Source organism: Cervus canadensis, chromosome 32 (genome assembly GCF_019320065.1).
Source record: "Cervus canadensis isolate Bull #8, Minnesota chromosome 32, ASM1932006v1, whole genome shotgun sequence".
NCBI lineage: Eukaryota > Metazoa > Chordata > Mammalia > Artiodactyla > Cervidae > Cervus > Cervus canadensis.
Genome location: NC_057417.1, coordinates 11,792,087 through 11,815,184, shown reverse-complemented (window position 1 = coordinate 11,815,184; position 23,098 = coordinate 11,792,087). Strand labels below are relative to the sequence as shown.

The window sequence follows — 23,098 nt, the reverse complement described above, 5'->3', positions numbered from 1 at the left end:
ATCCCTTGAGTGAGAAAAGTCATGTCATTCTTGCCTTGAGTTCTGCCACCTTCTGCACTGATTATGTGAACTCCCTACATTCCCCCAGGGACGTCCTTCCTTATCTACTTGAGCCAACACAGCGTTCCAACCCAACTTTCTGAGGAGTTGGTGCTTCTCATCTGTGTCCCATGAAAACTCCAGCCTCGCTCTGTCCAGGGGATGCTCTGGGTTGGTCCTCGCCTCCGGAAAGCTTTTAGAGCTGTCCAGCCAAAAATACAGCTCGGGAAACCCAGGACAGCAGCAAGGGGGAAGCAAACTGTGTTTCTGGAGGCAGGAGTGAGCTCTGTCAGGCGAAAAAAATAACAGGGCTGAGGAAATGATTATTTTGCTATTAGATGCAAACAAAACTGTTAACGGCATAATTACAGGCATGTTTTTCCAGTTGCCCCCGTGACCAACAGTGACGGCAGATACAGTCTTTCCAACTTGCCTATTATCTGGGTGGAGCTTTCCCTGGATGGTGTCCACCTGGGCTTTGGGGTCTCAGGAAAGAGGGTGTGCATCTCTGAACACCCACAGAATAAAAGCGGCTGGATGTTGAGAACATGGTCAGTGGGAGAGATGGTTGAATCCAAAGATCTGGTGTTGGGCTCCCAGATATGACCTCCCATGAAGTACTGAGGCTAACACATTTTCCACCCTAACACTCACCTTGCTATTGATTATTGTAATTAAGGGATGAATATCTGTGTCTCCCCCAGATCAATGATCTGCTGCTCCCCTCTGCTGTACCTCCATGCCCTCTTTTGCACAGTGGGACTCATTTCAGGACTTGGTTTTAAACCTCACTCCTTAAAAGCACCTCATCTAGGCTGATACAGAGCCCCTGTTTGAGTTTCCTGAGCCATATAGCAAATTCCTGTTGGCTAGCTATTTTACATATGGTAATGTAAGTTTCCATATTATTCCTTCCATACATCTCACCCTCTCCTTCCCTCTCCGCATGTCCATAAGTCTATTCTCCATGTCTAGAGGGGTGGGATGGGGAGGGAGACGGGAGGGAGGTTCACATATCCTCAAGGAAGGAGATATATGTATACCTATGGCTGATTCATGTTGAGGTTTGATAGAAAACAACAGAATTCTGTAAAGCAATTATCCTTCAATTAAAAAAAAAAAGCACCTCACCTTCCTGACCATGCTCCTTAAAGTGGGACCTCCTCCTTGCCTCCCATCACGGCACCCTGACGTTATTGATCAACAAGCTCTCCATTTCTCTCATAGACTGTAGATGCCCTCAGTGAATGAGCAGATCCGTTCCGCTGCCACAGCTCCCAGTCCCCAGCACTCAGCCACTCAGGAAGTGAACTGCACATCTGTTTGAATAGATGATTCTATGTTGTAAGTGGCTCCCAGAGAGGGTGGTGGCTCTGGCCTTTCCATATGGCCCTGGAGAGGCTGTAGCTGGTTCTCAGAGTCTGGCTCAGACTATGTCCTCTCGGGGGACTCTGAAGACCCAGGTGTGAAGCAATGACGGTCTGACTTGGGCCAAGGTGGGGGAATCACAGCTGAGAATGCAGACGGGAGCGGTGTCAGGGTTAGGATGAGAACGCGCAGGCCTCCTTGGAACAGGGAGATGGAGGCCACACGCTTCCAGCTGCTGGTGAACAGGTGGTCCCACTCAGAGGACGGGGAATTAGAAGGGGGAGCTGATGTGGATTGGGAAGCAGTTCTAGAAGCATCATTTGAGGGCCATGATCCCGCGGGGAGACAATTTCCTGGGGCTAACCTCATGGGTCTACTGAGAGCTATGTCTGCTACTCAAAACTTTCAAGGGCTCCAGGGCCCTTGTTTTGGGAGCTCACGCTCCTTAAAAAGAATAAGAAACACCTTGCACTACTATCAGAAAGAAAAGAAAAATACATGAGCAAGGATAGAGGGGAATCAGAACCCTTGCGCACTGCTGATGGGGATGTAAATTGGTACAGTCGCTATGGAAAACAGTATGGAGGTTCCTCAAAAACTAAAAACAGAATTACCATATGATCAATAATTCTGCTTCTGGGCATATAAAAGAGCTGAAAACAGGGAGGTGATGAGATATTCATACACCCATGTTCTTAGCAGCGTTATTTACCGTAGCTGTAAGGTAGAAGCCACCCAAGCGTCCATCACTGATGGATGAGTGGACAAGCAAAACGGAGTCTCTCCAGACAAGGGAGATTTATCCCCTCTCAGAAAGGAAGGGAGTTGTGATACCTGCTACGACATCAATGAACCTTGAGGACATTCTGCTAAGTGAAATAAACCAGTCACAAAAAGAAAAATACTGTCTAATTCTACCTCCAGGAGGTCCCTAAAGTAGTCAAATCCATAGAAACAGAAAATAGAATGCTGGTGGCCAGGGCCTGGGGGAGGGGAGATGGGGAGTTTCAGTTTTGAAAATGAAGAGTTCTGGAGCTTGGTGGTGTAACAATGTGAATGCGCTTGACCACTTAAAAATGGTTAAGATGGTAGGTTTTAAGTCATGCACATTTTATCACAGTTAAAGCCAAGTGAACAAAGAGGAGTCTCTAGCACTTTCTTTCACAGTCCTTAGCCGGCCCCTCCTGCCTCATGGTCAGTCCTCTTCTAAAACTCTGGCCTCAGGCCCCCGGCCGTTCTGGGTCCTTTGTGCCAGCTGTCCTCCGCAGGTCTCCTGAGAACAAGGCTGTTTTGTGCAGACGGGGGGCCTGGGCCCTACCCACGAGCAGCTGCCGGGCTCTCTGCCTAAAAGGCTAAGATGCTGCTTGGATCCAGGAAGCTCACGATGGCTTCTGAGACCCCTGCCTCTGCCTGAGGTTTGGGGAGGAGGGCTCCCCGAATGTGGTTCTACATCAGCAGCAGCAGCAGTCACCTTCTTCCTCACAGGCTTCCCCCACCGGCCCCGGCCCCTCCCCACTGTTATCTCACAGCAGCCAAAATGATCTCTCCACGTTGCAAATAAGCTTGAAGTTTTGAGGTGTTAGTTGCTCAGTCGTGTCTGACTCTCTGAAAGGGAAAGGGAAGTCGCTCAGTCGTGTCCGACTCTTTGCGACCCCATGGACTGTAGTAGCTACCAGGCTCCTCCGTCCAAGGGATTTTCCAGGCAAGAATACTGGAGTGAGTTGCCATTTCCTTCTCCAGGACATCTTCCTGACCCAGGGACTGAACCCGGGTCTCCCGCATTGCAGGCAGACGCTTTACCATCTGAGCCACCAGGGAAGTCCCTGACTCTCTGAGACCCTATGAACTGTAGCCAGTCAGGCTCCTCTGTCCATGGAATTCTCCAGGCAAGGATGCTGGAGTGGGTTGCCATTCCCTTCTCCAAGGGCTTCTCATTAAAACTGCACAGTTCCTGGACTAAGGATTCAACCACTGGACACGGGATCAGAAACCCCTGCAGGAACTGGCTGGACCATCCTCCCTGGTGGTAAGGCACTCTGGCTGATTGGGTTTCAGCCACATCAGCTTTCTTTTAACTCCTCAAGCCTGTCAGGGGTCCTCTTACACCTGGGCCTTTGCTTATGCCATCCCCTTTCCTGGAAAACACTGCTAGTTAAGCCCTACCCATCTCACACACCTCAGTTCACGTGCTGCCTCCTCAGAGAGGCCACCTCAAACCCCAAGGTGCAGGTGAGCGTCACTTGCGAAATGCTCTTTCATCTGTCCTTCCTTTCAGAATATTTGCCTCACTTTGTGATCACATGTTCACTCATGTGGTCTTTCTGGTTAGTTTCCAACTTCCTCTATCAACAACGAGGGCTGTCGCACAGACAGTGCTCACTGGGTGCTAAGCACATTCCATACATTAATTCATTTCTCTCTCTAAGCAACTGTATGGGGCAGTGTTGTGGTTGTACCCATTCTACAGATGAGGTAGCTGAGGCCCAGAGACATTAAATGATATTCTCAAGTCCACGTTGACACAGCTAGTAAACAGAAGAGCTGGGATTCAAACCCAGGTGATTCAAACCACTAGGATAAGGGCAGAGACTAATCATGTTTCTCTTTCCCTTTGGACACCTGGTAGCCAGCATAGTGTCTAGCACCTAGTAGGTGGTGAGTAAGTATCTGCTGCATGAATGAGTGAAGTCAGAGAAGCTCCGTCTTCTGATCTCACCTGTGGAACCATTTTCAGCTGGCTTCACAGGTAGGCCTGAGCTTTTTTCTCCCCAAGACACCCTTAGGTTGCTTTCAGAGGGGCTTGGATGGTGAAAGAAGAAAGGAGGGAAAAAGGGAAACTCAGACCTCTGTCCCTAAGCCTTCATCTTTCCATCTTCAACCCCAAATCTGTCTCAGCCAACCAGAATCACTGGAAACTTCTCTAATGGAACCAGGCGGAGGAGTGCCAGGCTGAACGGAGAAGGTCACCAGGCTTCTGCGGACGAGGGTGCACTGATCGGCACCCCTACCCTGACCCTGGCATCGTCAGAGCTCAGGCAGTAAAGGTCCTAGTATCAATGCTGTGCAGAGGCCCATATGATGGAGTTGCATCTTCTTAAATCAGATGAGGTCCTCACCTCAGGTTGTAGGGCACAACCCAAGCTGGCCAAGAGATGGGGCTTTCAGGGAGCTCTTAAGAATCCTGGTTCGACCACCTGATGAGTGGGTAAACAAATTATGGCACAGCCACATGATGGAATAGTATACAGCCATAAAAGGATGAAGCACTGGCACAGGCTGCAACGTGGGTAAAGCACGAACATGGTATCCTAAGTGAAAGAAGCCAATCACAAAACATCACACACTGTATGACTCCATTCATATGAAACACCCAAAGTAGGCAACTCCATAGAGACAGATTAGTGATTGACAGGGGCTCACGGTGGGATGTGAATGGGGAGGGACAGGGTTTCCTCTTGGGGTGATGAACGTGCTTTGCAACTAGATAGAGGTTCTGGTTGCACAACATTGTGTGTGTGTGTGCTCAGTCGTGTCCAACTCTTTGTGACCCCATGGACTGTAGCTCACCAGGCTCCTCCGTCCATGGGATTTTCCAGGCAAGAGTACTGGAGTGGGTTGCCATTTCCTTCTCCAGGAGATCTTCCCAAACCAGGGATTGAACCTGCATCTCCTGCATTGGCAGGAGGACTCTCTGCCATTAGCACCACTTGGAAAGCCCTCAAGGTTGGGCATGTACTAAACGCCACTGGATTGAACACTTCAAAATGGTTAATTTAATGTTAAGTGAATTTTATCTCAATTAAAAAAAAAAGACCACTGGCTATATCCTTGTGGTCAAGTTCCTCGACATCTCTGTGCCTCAGTTTCTTCATCTGAAAAATGGCCTCCCCAAAGTTATGTGTGGAGTTGCTGTCAGGACCATGGACAGCGCTTAAAAACCACATCAGGTATGTACTGAGCACTATAAGTGCGTTTGCTGTGGTTGTGATTTGCTATTAACAACAGGAATTCCTTGACCCACTCGCGAATCAGTGGCCTGACTAGAGGAATGAAAAGTAGGGGAGTGACTATGCACAGATCCACAGTCCTATGCCAGGTCCCAGGGCGACTAGACTCTGTGCTTAGATACTATCGAGGGGTTAATTTCCCTGCAAAATTCACCAGGACTTCTGAAACTAATCTCTTTCAACTTTCTTACACACCAGAAGTTATGTTTTAAGGGATGAGGATTAAGACAGCACATATGTTAAAGGCCCTGGCAGAGGGCCTGACACATAGTAGGTACACAGGAAACGTCTGCTGGATCTGAGCATTCGTCTTACTTGATCAGTGCCATGGAGACACTGGTCTTGGGGATGTTGCAGAGAAGCCCAGACACCTGCTTCCTGTCTGTTTGAGCTGGTTTTTCTGGCTGAGGAGCTGCAGAAAAGCTCTTATGCTCCTGCCCTGGGTCCCTGGTGGTATCTCAAGAGAAAGGTTTGGGTCTACAGTTAAGGGTAGCTTAAATGTCCACACAGGGGGCCCCATAGGGTTAGACCTTGTTGCTGTGAATCCCTAAGAGGTAGAATTAGTAGATTCTAGGTTTTGCTTGATGCTTGCACACACACAACATGCATGCACACACACAAACCACAGACAGAATGTGAACCCTGGAGCGGCCATGGACACTTCAGCCTTTGCATCAGGTTTGCTCCAGGACACAGGGCCCAGAGACAGATGGTGAGGGGTCTGTTACTACTGGCCCAAACCTCACAAACCAACTGCATAATGCTTTTGGTTTCAACCCTGTCTGTGGTCCATCTAACTGAAAAATGCTAGCACAGTTTCCAGCCTTACTCAGTAAACAGAATATATTGAATAAAAGCATCATGTTCTTTGATGATTCCAAACCTAGCAGGGTCTCGATGGTTGAAAATATCCATTTTCATTCACACACTGGATGCATAAACAGCTCCAACCAGAGCTTACGTGGGCCAGGCGGTCACGTCAACAGTGACGTGGGAAGGCCTAGATTCTTTAAACATACTTCACTTGCATATTCCAAACACGAGGAGAACAGTCTTCCTGTTCATAGATGGGTTGGTTCTCGCCTGTTTCTCTTGAAACATTCAGTCTTTGAGTCTCACTTTGCATTTCCCACTTTTGAAAGAGATGTGAGTTCAAGAATGATTTTTCTGGTCTTTTCATGGGTGAAGGGAAAAAGGAAAGCAACTCAGTTGATGATGAAGTCCAGCCTGTGGGACCAGCACTGTTATACAACTATAATAACTATTGCCTGCTTTTGGGAAGCACTTTCTGTGTCAGGCACTGTGTTAAGGCCCTGTCCTGACAAGCAATGTTTCCTCTAATCCTCCTAACTGCCTTATGAAATAGGTACCAATACTGGGTCCCTTTTAGGTGCAGACACTGAGAGGCAGAAAGCTGAGGCAGCATGTGCCGATTCAAATGGCCCATCAGTGGTGGCAGAGTCTGCAGCCAGGCTGTCTGCATCCAGGGTCTCAAGGAGGCTACTGGTCAGTAGAGACCAATGAATCTGGCTGGCGGTTAGAGCCAGACAGCTGACCTAGACAGGCAATGTCAAATCACAGACAGCTCAGAGCAGCCAGGGTGGGTGAACGCTGCCCTTGGATATACACCCAGGTTTTCAGAGTTTCATAGAAGCTTCTGACTTGGGCACTCCCGCCCCTTCGAGAAGGCTCCTAAGTTTGCTCATCCTTCCTGGGAGGGGAGAAGTCGTGGTTTTGGAAGCTACAGATGGAGTGGCAGATGGGAAGTGAAAGTCTATCAGAGTTGCCCAGGATAAAACCATTCATCTGCAAAATTCATATGTTTTTGTGTGGGGCAACTTCACGAAAACAACAGCAAGAGGAACCAGCAGTGCCTGACGCGTGAGGCGCCTCTGGCCATGATGCTGGCAATGCGAGTGGGTGGAAGAACTGGCGGGGGCGGGGGGTGGACACGGAAATGAGGGCCGTGGGAGGCGGAGGCGGAGGAGAGACAGATCGACAGGGATGGCTAGACAACCAGAGCAACAAAGCTAAAAACATGATGACTCCCTTCTCTGAACCCCCAAATGGGTGGGGCACATGGTCTGAGAAAGGATTTCTGGACCTTTCTCGGAGATCAGGAGGCTCAGCCTTGGATCCAGCTCGAGGATTAAGAGCTGATAGGTACTGAGCTAAGTGCCCAAACTCTCTAGGTTCCATGACTACAATCTGATTTCACAAAAGTTGACTCATTGGAAAAGACCCTGATCCTGGGAGGGATTGGGGGCAGGAGGAGAAGGGGATGACAGAGGATGAGATTGCTTGATGGCATCACCGACTCGATGGACATGAGTTTGAGTAAACTCCGGGAGTTTGTGATGGACAGGGAGGCCTGGAGTGCTGCGATTCATGGGGTCGCAAAGAGTTGGACACAACTAAGTGACTGAACTGAACTGAACTGTGTTTACTTGCCAAGGGTCACCTGCAAGTGAGGTGGCAGAACTCAGAGTCGAGCCTTAAGCCCTCATATGGGAGTCTGAGCACTCATCTTCTTGGATACTGAAATGCTAGAAGTGCTGATCTCCTGGACCAGCTGACCTGGCTAAGTGACCGCTGTTACAACTGCAACTTGCAAATCAACGCGGGGCCTATAGGGGGCAGCGTTGAGACTTGATGCGATTCTTCTGGGAAAGGTCACAGGCTGGCCCACCTGCCCTTGAGAGGTCCTGGTCAAGTGTCACCTCCTGACTGAGGCTGACATGACCTCTGAGGCCTCCACGGGAGGTCTGGAGCTGGGGGAGTGGGAATCTTGACCTTTGAAGGGAGCGTCTGCCACGCCAGCAGCTGTACTTGGCATTCTGGGGTATTTCTGAACACACTCTTTTGGAATGGGGAGGGAGAAGGCTCCAGCTCACGTCGCCTTGTACTTCCCTATACTCATCTCTCCTTCTCGTTTTGTTTATTAGGTTCCAGCCATGTTTAAATTTCTCAAAGGCAAGTAGTTCATCTCTGACCCAAGTCCAGGCTGTTCTCTCTCAGGAACTGGAGCGTTCTTAGCTGGAGGCAATTTTGCTCCTCCAGAAACACAGCTCCTGGAGGCATCTGTGCTTGTCACAAGTGGTTAGGAGCAGGGACCACTACTGCATCTACTGGGTAGAGGCCAGGGGTGCTTCCAAACACCAGCAGTGAGCATGGCAGCCTCACGGCAGCAAATGATCCAGCCCCAGGTCACATTGGTGAGCTTCCCAGGTGGTAGAGGTGGTAAAGAACCCACTTGCCAATGCAGGAGACGGAGCAGATGCGGGTTCAATCCCTGGGTTGGGAAGATCCCCTGGAGGAAGGCATGGCAACCCACTGCAGTATTCCTGCCTGAAGAATCCCCGTGGACCACCACAGGGGAGCCGGTGGGCTACAGTCCACAGTGTTACAGAACTGGACACCACTGAAGTGACTCAGCACTCAGGCAATCATATTGACATTAAATTCCAAGAGAGATTTTGTCTTCCAGATATGTTTACTGACATACTTGGGGCTTCCCAGGTGGCTCAGTGGTAAAGAATCCAGCTGCCAAAGCAGGAGTTGCAGGAGACGTGAGTTCGATCCTTGAGCTGGGAAGATCCCCTGGAGGAGGAAATGGCAACCCACTCCAGTATTCTTCCCTGAAGGGTCCAATGGACAGAGGAGCCTGGCAGGCTATAGTCCATAGGGTCACAAAGAGTTGGACATGACTGACCGACTGAGCATGCACGCATGCACTGAAATATTTATAGATACTACTATATGACCTCTTAGAAATGCTTCACCAGGGCTGGTGGAAGCGGGTCAAGGTCTTTATTGGTATGGATACAAGATGAGTTGATTATAGTTGAAACTAGGTGACGCAGAGGTCATTATACTAGTCTTGTATTCTTGTGCGTGTTTGAGAATTGGCTTGATAAAACACCTTTTATAAGACTCCTTTATCTAGCTCTTCTGGAAATGCTGTACCCAGCACTATCAGAGCAAGGAAGGCCCTCTCCTTCACTCCGTCCGCTTCTCCTTTTTGGCCTTTCAATAAGCAAGATGGGAGACACAGTCAAGCAAAGAGCTGCCTTCTTGATAGGAAATATAGTTCCCTTTGTTGCCTTTTTCCCTCCCTTTAAAGAGATCTCCAGGGGTTTTCTTTGCTTACACCTCTTTTAAAGAGTAGATCAATGTTTGTGCAAAGGGACAGAGTGGCATCTGAATTTCTCACCGCCCCAGGACTGCTGGTTGCTCCACCACCCACACATAATTGCGGCTGAGTAGCCTACAGACCCTGGAGAGGACCTCAAGAGAAGCTAGAGATCTACAGTTTCAGTTGAAATCTACCAGTCATAGAATGTGGGCAATCAATTCATGTGTTAAAATTGGATAGGAGCCAAACAAACCAACCCACGGGATTCCAACAGCCCAGAGACGCCTGTCTGATTCTGCCCAGGCTGTCACACCCCCCTCCCTTCTTCCACTTTGTCACTTTCAGTTTAACCTTGACCTTCCTCTGCTCCAAACACAGCGTGTGGTTCCCATCTTCCTTTGAGTAATGGCCAGATTCTAGACCCTCCATGATCTCACCTCAGTTCCAGCCACACTGAGCCCTGTTGTTCCTGGAACACATCAGGCATCCTCAGAGCTCAGCACCTGTGCTGCCCTCCGCTGGACCATTTTCCCTGCCTGGGCGGCTCACTCCATCACCATCTTCCATTCTTCTGCGGAAGGATATTCCTGGCCATTCTCATTAGAATTCCACCTCCCCCCTGCTCCTGCTGCTCTCTGCCTTATGTTTCCAATGTACCATTTTAAATACTTAGTTTGCGTGTTGTCTGTTTCCCCCATTTGAATGGAAGCACCTCATGGCCAGGGGTTTCAGCCTTTGAAGTGTGTTCTCAAACAGAGCTGGGAAAACCATGTACTCAAGAAATCTCTGTTGAATGAATGAATGAGTGAATGTTCACATGATTCTCAAGCACAACATGGCCCTCATGTAGAGAGACCTTACAGAGACAGTGGGTAAGCATCTCAGAGGCAGGAAGGCTCCTCCAGACAGGAGGCAGGCTGCTTCTGCCTCTGGCTTCCCAGATATGACAGGGGAAGCAGGACCTCAAAGCAGGCTGGTCAGGGCCGCCTTACCTGATGGGGTAGTCAGCTGCGCTGAGGTTGATGAAGAAGTCCCAGGGCCAGTCGGTCATCTCCAGAAGGTCCCGCATGGTCTGCAGGTATGTGGACAGGAGGCTGGCTCCCCCCCAGATGGTGGCCATCCTCCAGGGCGTGACGCGGACGTTGCCGTACTGCCTGGCGAACTGAAGCACTTGGCGATGCAGGTAATTGGAGCGCTTTCCCAGGAGAGGAAGGGTGACATTCAGCAGCGCGGAAAACACCCCAGCCCTGCCCCTTACCCCTTCTCTGTCCCTTCCCTGCTAGGTGACAGGGCTTCCGAACTTTACCACGTAACTGATTCAGACCCGGGGTGTCTTTCTTCTTCGTTATACAAACTCCATTATTTTTAAAGTATTACTTTAGAAATTTGAGGTGCAGATTCCCTGGTCCTGCCTCTGCATTACTGGTTCCCCAGGTATAGGCTGGTGCCTGGGAGTCTGCATTTTTCTCTAAGACTGATACGTATGGTCTGAGGATAACAAGCTAAGTAATATGGTTGTATAGAATATGGTTGCATCGCTGGTTCAGGAAGATCCCCTGGAGAAGAGAATGGCTACCCACTCCAGCATTCTTGCCTGGAGAATTCCATGGACAGAGGAGTCTGGCAGGCTAAAGTCCATGGGGTCGCAAAGAGTGACTAACACTTTCATTTAAACCTGATGAGTATTTTGAAAGGTAGAATTTCTCCACTACCCTCTGGCAGGCTTGCTAGAATCAGATTTTTGAATAGGCATCCCCTTTGTCTTCCTGACCAAAGACATAATCATGTCATATCAGCAGACCAACAGAAACCTCTGGAACAAGATGCTCAGGGGTCAGCAAACTGGTTCCATGTTTTTTGTGGGTTTTTTTTGGTAAATAAAGTTTTACTGAAACAGTCACACACATTCATTTGTGTATGTTTTTATGGCTGCTTTCAGGCCACAATGCCAGAGCTGATTAGCTGTGACAGAGTGTATAGACCACAAAGGCTGAAATACTTGCCCCCTGGCCCTTGATGGAAAAAGTGGGCCCGCCCCTGGGTTAGCGATCCTTATAGAGTGGCAGGCACTGCGTTGGGCAGGACCGTGAGCAAAAGAGGCAGGAATGACAATGCTCATGGAGGAAGTCTAAAGTCACAGTTGGGAGCTTTGAAACCGACACCCACATGCGTGTGCACACACACCCACAGACACGCACACACACAGCACTTCAAGACCAAATGGTCTGGGGGAGGCAGCTGCTCAGCCTGCAAGGCTCCCCTGAAAGGGAGGCCGGCGTGGAGAGGGGCAGACACAGCCCCAGAGAAATGCCAGCACGGGGCGGTCAGAGCGCGGGCCTCACCTTGTCCACGTGGATGTAGTAGAAGTGGTCCTTGTGGTAGATGGCCTTGAACATGCGCTGCAGCTGCCGAGAGGCGCGGCCGTGGACCACCAGCACGAAGGCGATTCGGACTGGGTTCGCCAGCATATACTCCACTGAATCCTCGTCCCACTGAACGTTCTTGTTGGCTTTGCCTGGGAAAACCAGAGAGATCGCAGAGGTGGGGTGAGTTCGGCTGTCCTCAGGGCGTGTTTCTCTGATACTTCTTCCCGGGACTATTTGAGGGGCACAGTAGTCATATTGGTCCCTGAAACTGGTTTCAACTTAACCAAGCAAGTCCTGGACCCCGACTCTGTCCTGGTAAACAGGAGTGGGGGCCCCTGAGGAGCTAAAGACACGGTTTCCATCCCTAGGGAAACGAAGAGCACTGATGGAGACACGTGTACACATATTAAAGCCGGAGGAGATGAGCCACGTAAGAGGTACATTTCTGAGCCACAGAGGAAGGAGCAGTTAATTTCAATTTGGGAAATGTTAAGATATACGTGCTGTTTTTGTTTGTCCAGAATCTACTCTTGTTTTTCCTCCTAACAGCATCTATTTTGTTTTTTCTTTTGTTGTTTTTTTTAATTGTGGAAAGAACAGATAACCTGATAACAGATAACCTCTTAACACATGTTTAAGTGTTCAGGATAGTAGTGTGGATTATAAGTGATAGCTTACGGTGAACGGTGTCGGCTTCGTGATCTCCGAAGAAAATTTACCTTTGGAACCAGGGCCCAGGCTTCATCACTCAAGAGCTTTTGTGCAACAGAGTTTTATTAAAGTGAACAAAGGACAGAGAAAGTTTCTGACATAGACATCAGAAAGGGGATGGAGAGTGCCCCCCTTGCTAGTCTTAGCAAGGCCTTATATACTTTCATCAGACCCACTCCCACAACCACATCTGAAATTAACAAGATTAGAACTAACAATAGAAAAGTCTTACCAGACCCACTCCCACAGTATACAAGTCTTAAGATAACAAGATTAGTCAGAAGGTTAAGGAGAAACCTGGCCTTGAGCAAGATACACTGTTATATAGACTAAGACAAAGCAATGTAGGAAAAAAAAAAATTGTCCTTTTCTCCTCCTTGAGAGCCTGGGACAACTCTCTCTCCTTGAGAGCCCCAGATTCCTTTCTCCTCCTCGGGGACCCCAGATTTCTTACCAACCGACTAGGGAATTGACTCTCTCATAAGCACCATGTTGCATAGCAGATCTCTAGAATTTATCCATCGTGCCTAATGAGAAATTTATCACCCAGTATTTTGAGGGGCATCAACCTCCCCCATTCTCTGTGTGGAAGGAGAGGGTCTCTATCTATTATCAATTTCAGGGGTGGTCACAGGACTTAGACTTGGCCAGTCAGGACACAGGAGGTAAGGTTCAGAGTTAACTAAGCTATTTAGCCAGGAAGACAGAATTCCAGACTGTTGTTGGAACTAGATAAGAGTCTCAAAGTCCATGAAACTTGAAGATTCTAAGAGCCATTTTATCCCCCATGGAGAGGAAAGGCAATGCAGAGGGAAACTGCTGAGTGAGAGGGAGGGTATAGATCCTTGTGACCCCACCTGAGCTCCTGGATCAGCCTGGGAGATCAGCCACCATCATTGCTTATTCTTCTTTGAAAGCCCAGATCCTACACCAGATGCTCCTAGATAAATGGTTCCAGACGTCTTTTATCCTGGTGTGTGTGTGCTCAGTCACTTCAGTCGCGTCTGACTCTGCGATCCTATGGACTGCAGCCCGCCGGGCTCCTCTGTCCATGGGGTTCTCCAGGCAAGAATACGGGAGTGGGTTGCCAAGCCCTTCTCCAGGGGATCTTCCCCACTCAGGGATGGAACCCGTGTCTCTTGCATTGCAGGCAGATTCTTTACTACTGAGCCATTGAGGAAGCCCCCTTTATCCTTGGAAGCAGCCTCAAAGAAGCCTTGCAAATGCCCCAGGGGCAAGGTTTCAGGGAGGAACACAGCTTACTGGTTCAGTTCATTATAATCCCAACCAGAAATCTCCCGGCTTTCCTGAGCCGAATTTCCTTTGGGTCTAACCTGATTTCTTGCAGGTTTTAGGTTTATGGGACTCAGCACATAGAGGCTGCAGGTGTCTCTGAATACCAACTAGGAAAGCTGAGAACCCGGACTGTTCAGCCTGGAGGTCAGGAGACGGGGAGCCCGTCAGCTGTCGTTGAGAAGCTGAATGGCCACCACACGAGTGTGGCTCCTTCTGTGTTGCCCCAGAGGATGGGATGGGGATGAGATGAGGGTGGTCTGTGTCCTCATCACGTGGTACAGACTCCACGGCCCGCGGCCCTGCCTCCCACAGTTATGACTGCAGACCCCTGCACCCTGACTCCCCCACCATCGACCTTGACCCCTGACCTTTTGTTTTTTCCTTGAGCAAGGCTGTCTTTGCCTCAGAACCTTTCCATGGCCATTCCTGCCCCCGGGGACACCCTCTCCCTCGATCTCTGTATACCTCTTCTTGCCACTAGTTCACAGGTCACAATCAGGCCACCTGCCCCCTACCAACCACATCACTCTTTTATCTCGACCTATTTCAATTTTCTGCATTGCATTAATACTGTCTGGAATTATATATATATATATATATATTTTATTGTCTGGACCCCCAATTAGAACTCAACTGCAAAAGATGAGGGACTATTTCAGAATATTTGTCACTGAATACACAACATTATTAACAATATCTGGCACATAGCTGGTTTTGGTGAAAACAAAAGTTACAGGAGGGTACATTTTAGTACCGTAACAATTACCTCTTCTTGAGCATTGAGCAGCCCTTACCATTAATTATTTCATTTAATCCTCATAACAACCCTGCAAGGTAGGGCCATTATCTCTGTTTTGCAAATGAGGAAACCACAGCTTAGAGAGGCCAAGGGATTTATTTGTTCAAGGTCCCACTGCTTTAATTAAGCTGAGATTCAAACCCAGGTCTGTTTCCAAAGCTTATGCCCTTAACCAGTAATATAGACTACGTTACCATGCCCAGAATTTGTAAATGTTAATAACAATTCTGCTTAATGAAATATCCTGTAAATTAGTTATTGCAGATAGATAGGCATGTACTCGAAGACTGTCGGAAGTATCGCAGAGAGGATTCCTGTGTTATGTGGGACTCCAGGTAGCCAATAAGGTGACATCTTTTCATTCAACCATCCATCCGTCCATTCATTCATCCATCCGTTCAAATTCAACCACTCATCCAACAAACCATTTAACTATCCACCTAGTAAAACATTCAATGCCTTATCATCCTCCCAGAAAAACCATCCATCCATCCATCCATCCATGCATCCAATCACCCATTATCCTCCAAGCAAATCATCCACGCTTGCACTCTTCCAACCATCTAATGATCAACTCTCTGATCCACGCAATATTAATGCAGTATAGGCTAAGTTAACACTGCGTGGATCAGAGAGTTGATCATTAGATGGTTGGAAGAGTGCATGCATGGATGGTTTGCTTGGAGGATGATGGTTGAGTGGAAGGATGGATGGATGAGATGTATCCTTATTGGCCACCTAGAGTTAGCCTCCCACATGATACAGGAATTTTCTCTGCAATGCCTCTGACAGTCCTCCAGTGCATGCCTATCTACTTGCAATAACTAATTCACAAGGTACCTCGTTAACTAAGCAGAATTGTTATAAACATTCCCAAATGGAAAAGAGAATGGTAACCCACTCCAGTGTTCTTGACTGGAGAATCCCATGGACAGAGGCATCTGGTAGGCTGCAGTCCATAGGGTCACATAGAGTTGGACATGACTGAAGCAGCTAAGTACACACACATTCACATACTACATGCCACATACTATGCTAGGTACTAGAAAAATAAAATTGGAGGAAAAACTCCTCCCTTGAGGAGCTCGCAGCCAACTAGGATACATGGAAGACAATGTTCAATTGCTTTATGAAAGATGTGTGCCCTTGGAGGGTGGGGAAGTAGTGAACAGTAGGCCCGCAGAGACAGAGGAGATCTCAGAGAGTTTAGCTCAAAACTTCTGTACCCATTTCCCCATGCTCTCCTGATGTCCTACCCTCTTTGGCTCCTGACTGTTCCATCAGGAAATTTAATCCTGGGGATAATTACCATCTTGGCTCTGGTTGAAGACAAGCTAGGCATCAACCACAGAGATATCCTATCCTCCCTCTATTCTTCTCTTCAAACCACTCACAAATACGTTCGCCTTTCCTGGTGGTGGTACAGGAGAAGTGTGCCTGGAAGAATCATGTCCCTTTAGACACTCACACAATAACCTATCCATTTCATTCATCCATCCACCCATTCATTAATTCACCCATCCATCCATATATCCAACCACCCAGAACCCTTCAACCCTCCCACTTGCCAGTCTAGGACAAAACTTTGAGCACAAAAGCATATGGGACATGAGCCTGTCTTCACACATGGATTATGAGTGGATTAAGGAATGTGAGACTCCAAAGTAAAAAGATAATAAGAGAAAAGCTTATATTCTCTTTCTCACAACTGCAGCCCAAAGGCAGTGCACAGGTCACGGCAGGGCCGGCTGTAACCTCTCTTCACCTCCCTCAGAGACTCTTTATCGAACAAAGGGAGGGAGATTAAAAACAATGGCTATTCATGTCACTTTTTTCTACCTGAATTTCTTTGGGTGATGTTTCAAAGGTTTCAATGTGGTCTGGACACTCTGTTTCACAGGAATTCCACTCTGTAGGGGTTCCTGCTGGCACTCAGATAATACTGCTCATCTCTGCCCCAGGGTTTCTGGGTAACAATGACCTGGAGCTCCTAGCAAGGGAGGCTCCTGGGGCCTTTGGAAACAGCCATGCTCTCCAGCCAGGGATGTCTCTTGCCCTGTTGTTGAATGAGTGAGCGAGTGAATCCATTCTGGAGGCAGGCTGCTCTGGTCCAGAGGAGCTGATGTCTCCTGAGTGCTGGTGCCAGGGGCTATGTGTGGGTTGTTAGCTCTGGGTTGGCTCTGAGAGGAAAACACTGTCATTCTCGAGACTTAGAGAGGTCAGTGCATTTCCCAGGTCACATGGTAAGGGAGGACAGAGGCCAAAGTGTGAACCCAAATCCAGCCCTGCTCCTTCCACCCGCCCTCTGCTGTACTGATGAGCAGGTTATGGGAGGAAGAGCGTGAAGACCCCTGGTCTCTAAAGGGACTTGAGTGTTGGTGTTGAGAAAAGCCTTTTGTAATTTTTCTTTGGGGGTTTTTAGAAAGCAGAGCTCATTCACAGAGAGACATGATCAAGGGTGCTTCCTTTCTGGAGAAGGGGGAGAAGACCTGGGGAATCAAACACTGGCTGCAGAGCCTCCTGGGCATAAACAGTCTAAAGTCATCCTTGGGTCAGACAGTCGGTCTGGGGAGGAGCAAAGAGAAGGGGGAACAAAACCCCAGAGCTCTGCATGCGTGCATGCTAAGTCACTTCAGTTATGTCTGACTCTGTGGACCCCAGGGACTGTAGCCTGCCAGGCTCCTTGTCCATGGAGTTCTCCAACAAGAATACTGGAGTGGGTTGCCGTGCCCTCCTCTAGGGGATCTTCCTGACCCAGGAACCTGGGTCTCCCACATTACAGGCAGATTCTTTATCATCTGAGGCACCAGGAAAGCCAGCTATTCCGGGCATTAAGGGTGGGTGAGAAAGACAAAAATATCCACAGAAAAGAGACAGAGAGATGGCGATGGGGATGAGAGATGGAGGCAGGCACACACAAATCCAGGGAAAAGCAGAGAGACAGGAGGACCTCCTCCTCCCACATATATGGGAAAGAAATATACAGAGAGACCCACAAAGAACCGCGGGCACAGACAGAGACACACAGACAAAAACAGCTTCTCCACCGGAAAAGCTGGATCCACTTGACCCCAGAGTGTTGTAACTAGTCTTAAAACCAAAGGCCAACGAAAGTTCCAGAATTTCAGAATCAAAAAATGCCCCCAGGCCAGAAACACGGCCTGGTGCCCTCCCCCCCAGACTACTTCCATTCTTTACACACTTTCCCCTCGCCTGTCCCCTGACCAGCCCTGTAGTCTCATGAGCCCAGAGATGAAGAAAGAGGGCGAGGCCCAGGGACCCACTGAAAGTGGTGCGACATTCACAGGCTGGCTCCACGACCACGATGGCAATGATCCCCACGCTGTCACATGGGAGGACCCTGATGCATTTTGCCGAATAAACAAGGGAGCGTGAATGGGCGAGTTTTCTGCCCCGTGTTGCAGCGGGGGGCAGGGAGGGCATTAAAAGGGGCTGAGGTTCACGGCATTCTGGGCCCGTTGCCAGTCACCAGCTTCTTATTTTTGCCCAACAGCCCTGGCTCCCGCATCAACCTTTCCAGCAAGCTGCTCGGACACGGCGTTGCCGAGGAGACAGGAAACCATCCCAGAGACCAGGCGGAGTGGGCCTCCTCAACTCTGGTCACCGCTTCCGGGACTGCGGTCTTGGAAAGCTGCCGGCCTCCGCCACCAGGAGTGGGATCGGCAGTGGGCTGTGGTGAGCTTCCCAGAAGGGTTAGGAACCGGGGAGGAACTGGGGAGGGGCTCTTTCCCACCCGCTGGAGGGAGTAGGAGCCGGCAGAGCCTGGCCAGAGTGATGTGGCAACAAGTATTACAGTGTTACACATGCAGGTCCCTCGACCCAGTAATTTCGCTCCTAAGAATCTATCCCGGGGGAAGAAGGCAAATATGCGTGTCTCCGTGTATATGCAACCCACTCCAGTACTCCTGCCTGGAAAATCCCATGGACAGAGGATCCTGGTAGGTTACAGTCCATGGGGTCGCAAAGAGTGGGACACGACTGAGTGACTTCACTTTCTTTCTTTCTTTCCATGTTATAGAGGGTTTCCCAGGTGGCGCTAGTGGTAAAGAATCTGCCTGCCAATGCAGGCGATGCAGGAGACTTGGGTTCCATCCCTGGGTCGGGAAACTCCCCTGGAGAAGGAAATGGCAACCCACTCCAGTATTCCTGCCTGGGGGCTACAGATCATGGGGTTACAAAGAGTCGGGCATGGCTGAGCACGCACACACATCCATGTGTAGGATTCTCTTTGTTCATTTAGTCACCCATTCAGCATCTCCTCTGTGCTCACTGGACACGACAGAGTCCTTTCCTGAAAGCTGCTTAGGTGAGTGGAGTAGAAAGCCAACAGAAAAGTAAGCAAATATACAGAGTGAAGTAAGTCAGAAAGAGAAACACAAATATCGTGTACTAACGCATATATGTGGAATCTAGACAAATGGTACAGGTGAACCCAGCTGCCGCCTGGGAGTAGAGACGCAGACAGAGACTGGGCGTGTAGACACGGCAGGGAGAAGGAAGGTGGGATGGACTGAGAAGGTAGCGCTGACATAGGTACACCACCACGTGTGAAATAGACAGCCAGCGGGAACTTGCCGCAGGCACGGGGAGCTCAGCTCTGCGCTGACCTGGATGGGGGGAATGGGGGAGGCCCAAGAGGGAGGGGATATACAGACACTTATGGCTGATTTACTTTATTGTACAGGAGAAACCAGCACCAACACTGTAAAGTAACTATGTGAGTGCGTGCTAAGGCACTTCCGCCACGTCCCACTCTGTGCGACCCCATGGACTGCAGCCCGCCAGGCTCCTCTGTCCAAGGGATTCTCCAGACAAGAATACTGGAGTGGGTTGCCTTGCCCTCCTCCAGGGGATCTTCCTAACCCAGGGATGGAAACTAAGTTTCTTACATCTCCTGCATGAGCAAGTGGGTTCTTAACCACTAGTACCACCCAGGAAGCCCATAAAGCAATGATACTCTAATTTTTTAAAAAGCAAGCAAACAGAGAATACAATTGCAAATGGTGATATAGAATATGAAGAAAAAATTTAATCATGTTGTGGGGGGGCAGTGCGCAGATTATTTGGCCATGGTGGCCAAATGTAGGCTGATGTGAAGTGGATATACTTGAACAAGCTCAGACTGAACTGAGGGAGTGAGTCATTTAGTTATCACAGATGGAGGAGGATTCTGGGCAGCTGGCAGAGCAAATGCAAAGGTCCTGAGGCCTCCATCTCCATGGTGTTTATAATGGTCCAAAATAGGAATTGATCCAAAGGTCACAGTAATTCTTGTTGATACAGAACATTATCTATAACATATTAAGCGAAACAGAAGTCCTTCAATGCAATCCATAACAATGAAAAGACCTGCCCCCAAATATTAACAGAAGGTCGGATGGTGGCAGGACAGTTTTCATGTCTTCCTTATGCTTTTCTGTGTTAACTACATTTTGTAAGATGGATAACTTTTATCAGCCAACCTAACAATAAAGGAGATGCTTATTGATAATTCTAATTTTAACTGTTTACTGAACATGCCAGCTATATATTAAGCCACTTCTGTGCATGATTTTTTTTATTTCCATCCAAACTTCTATGGGAAAAGGGTTATTATCTTCCTCTGATATGGCGAAGGTAGCTGAAGTTCAGAGACGTCCCGGTTAGGAGTTGGCTGAGCTAGAAATGGAGCTGGTCTGTCTAATCCAAGCCCTATTATTGCCACTATGCTCCATTAAATTGTCCTCATTTCCAAAAGATGAAAATCTCTTCCTAGAAGCCTATCGGTTGGCTTTTTCTCAGCTGCAGGACAGATAAAAATGACGTGTGGTCAGAGCTATGTGTGTCTTTACAGACTGAAATCCAAACATTGCCCGGTTCCTAAAAAAAGCAGTGAATTTAACAATGTAATCAGATTCCTGTGGCATAAAACAGAAAATAAGTGGAAGAATCAGAGTGATTAGAGGCAGCGGGAGAAGCTGACTTCAGACAAATGTTAAAAAGGCAGGGTTGTGGGGAGGCATATCAAGTATATTTTTGCCATGCAGGTGGGGAGGCCAAGGACAAGCGTTCATGGAGGCCTCTGCCCAGTAACTAGCTGTGCCAGCTTCGGCCTGTTACCCAAGCTCTGTTTTTATTGCCATGGGTCAAATAAGGGCGATGCAACCCTTGGGCTTTAAAGAGATGGTGAAGATGAAGGTACTCTGCAAGGATCAATGTGCTGTGCAAATGTGGACATGTTGGTAATGATTATGCTTGTGGTTCCCTTTAGGGATATGATCTGGGAGAAGACAGTGAGCTACAGTGGTTAAGAGCATGGCTTCTGATCAGGCAGATCTGTGTGACCTTGGAGCAGTTAAACCACCTCTCCAAGCCTCAGTTCTCTCATCTGTAAAATGGGTACATTATCCTCACAGAGTCTGTCTCACGTGGATGTCTGTGTCCGTTAGAATAGCTATCAACACTGCCAGTGTTACTGTCGCCATTTCGGTTTGGCTGTCCAGGATCAAGTTTGTTGTAACCACTGGACTCAGCTCTAGCACCCTACCCCAAGGCCACACGGCCTCTCGGGGCTGTGCATACCTGGGAGCTCACTGCTGCAAATAAACACCCACACCCGGAATCTCCCTCTGCAGCATCTGTCTCGATCATAACTAATAACAAAGGCAAAACGAAGGAGCCTCCTGACTGGAATAGTTATTCCACCAACAAAGCCCGCAATTCTATTTATGTTCTGAAGGGGCCTCTTTGAGCTGTTGCAAGGGGAGCTTTCTGACTTGGTTCCAAATTATAAGGGTGGCTGGATCTTGGGGAGGAGTGGAGATGAGGCTGTGTTGCAAATAGGATTTGGGTCAGGAGCACACTCAGGCCCCTGCCCTAGGGAGGGGGCGGGCTCCACGGCTCAGAACCACCTCCAGTTCTGTCTCTTCAAGGAAAGGACTATGAAAAGACAGCTCTCTGATCGTCAGTTCTTCCTCTGTAAAGTGGGTTAGTCACAGGTAGCTCTATTTTTAATTTTTTGAGGAGCCTCCATACTGCTCTCCACGGTGGCTGCACCATTTTGCACTCCCACCAGAATGAACGTTGAGGACACGCGCTGAGTTAAATAAACCGGTCCCAGAAAGACACATCCGGCATGATCCCCTCATGTGAGTGACCTCACATGTCTAACTCATAGGGTCAAAGAGTGGAAATGTGGTGGCCAGAGGCTGAGGGTTCGGGAAATAGGGAATTACCACCCACGGGCATCGAGTTTCAGATGAACCCAGTGAACAAGCGCTAGAGACCTGAGAACAATGCTGCACCCGCAGCCTACAGTACCGGAATGTGCACTTAAACTGTGTTAAGAGGGTAGGTCTCACATTAAGTGTTCTTGCCAAAGCACAATAAGATTTTTTAAAAATAGTGAGGATGACCAATCTGCCGCTGAGCCCGCTGGGTGGTGCTCATGGGTGGGGCATGTTTGCACACCAGAAGGCTGCATTGAGCAGGAGTCGGGGCTTCAGAGGAGAAAGCCTGGCAGGTTCTAGGTGCTTTACCAGACTCGGGCCAAGAGGCTTTTTTTTTTTCTCACTGGGAAGTTTCAAAGCTGGTTTATGGTGATGAGAACTTGAGAGAAGCCCTCTGCTCTCAAGGGATTTCAAAAAGGCTGCAGGGCCACGTGTCTGGATCCAAATCTTGCTACCGCTGTGAACCAGCCATGGGGCCGTGGGCCAGTCATTTCCCTTCCTTGGTCCCCAAGACTTCCAGAGCAATAATAATGTCTGAGGCATACTGAGCCCTAAGCACTATGTACACATGATCTCATTACTTAATTTCCCTGAGGTCTAGGAAGCAGACACCATGATTATTACCCCCATCTCACCATGGGGGGAGGGTTCTGAGGCTGCGAGGCACTGAATAACTGATGACGAGTTACCCTCTCTGCAGAGGGCTGGATCGGAGACAAACCCATGCTTTATTCTAGCAGATGAGGAGGTAACATTCCCATAGTCTGGAACTCTAGCCTGATCACGGAATTAGCATCACTGAATAGAAAACAAAGTGACAGACTTTATTTTCTTGGGCTCCAAAATCACTGCAGACAGTGGCTATAGCCATGAAATTAAAAGATGCTTGCTCTTTAGAAGAAAAGCTATGACAAACTTAGAGACAGTATTAAAAAGCAGAGATGACACTTTGCCAACAAAGGTCCATCTAGTCAAAACTATGGTTTTTCCATTAGTAATGTATGGATGTGAGAGCTGGACCATAAAGAAGGCTGAATGCTGAAGAATTGATGATTTCGAACTGTGGTGCTAGAGAAAACTCTTGAGAGTCCCTTGGACAGCAAGGAGATCAAACTAGTCCATCCTAAAGGCAATCAACCCTGAATATT

General features: G+C 48.7%; 1 protein-coding gene across 3 annotated transcripts in view; it reads right to left on the bottom strand.

Annotated features, from left to right (window-relative positions):
• Positions 1–23,098, bottom strand: part of XYLT1 (xylosyltransferase 1) — a 343,232-nt gene that overhangs the window by 78,623 nt on the left and 241,511 nt on the right. For all 3 annotated transcript variants that reach the window (XM_043454981.1, XM_043454983.1, XM_043454984.1), the window contains exons 4-5: positions 11,892–12,064; positions 10,542–10,744 (exon numbers count right to left, since the gene is read on the bottom strand). In XM_043454981.1, the coding sequence (XP_043310916.1) occupies positions 10,542–10,744; positions 11,892–12,064 (376 nt within the window). The remainder of the gene's footprint in view (positions 1–10,541; positions 10,745–11,891; positions 12,065–23,098) is intronic.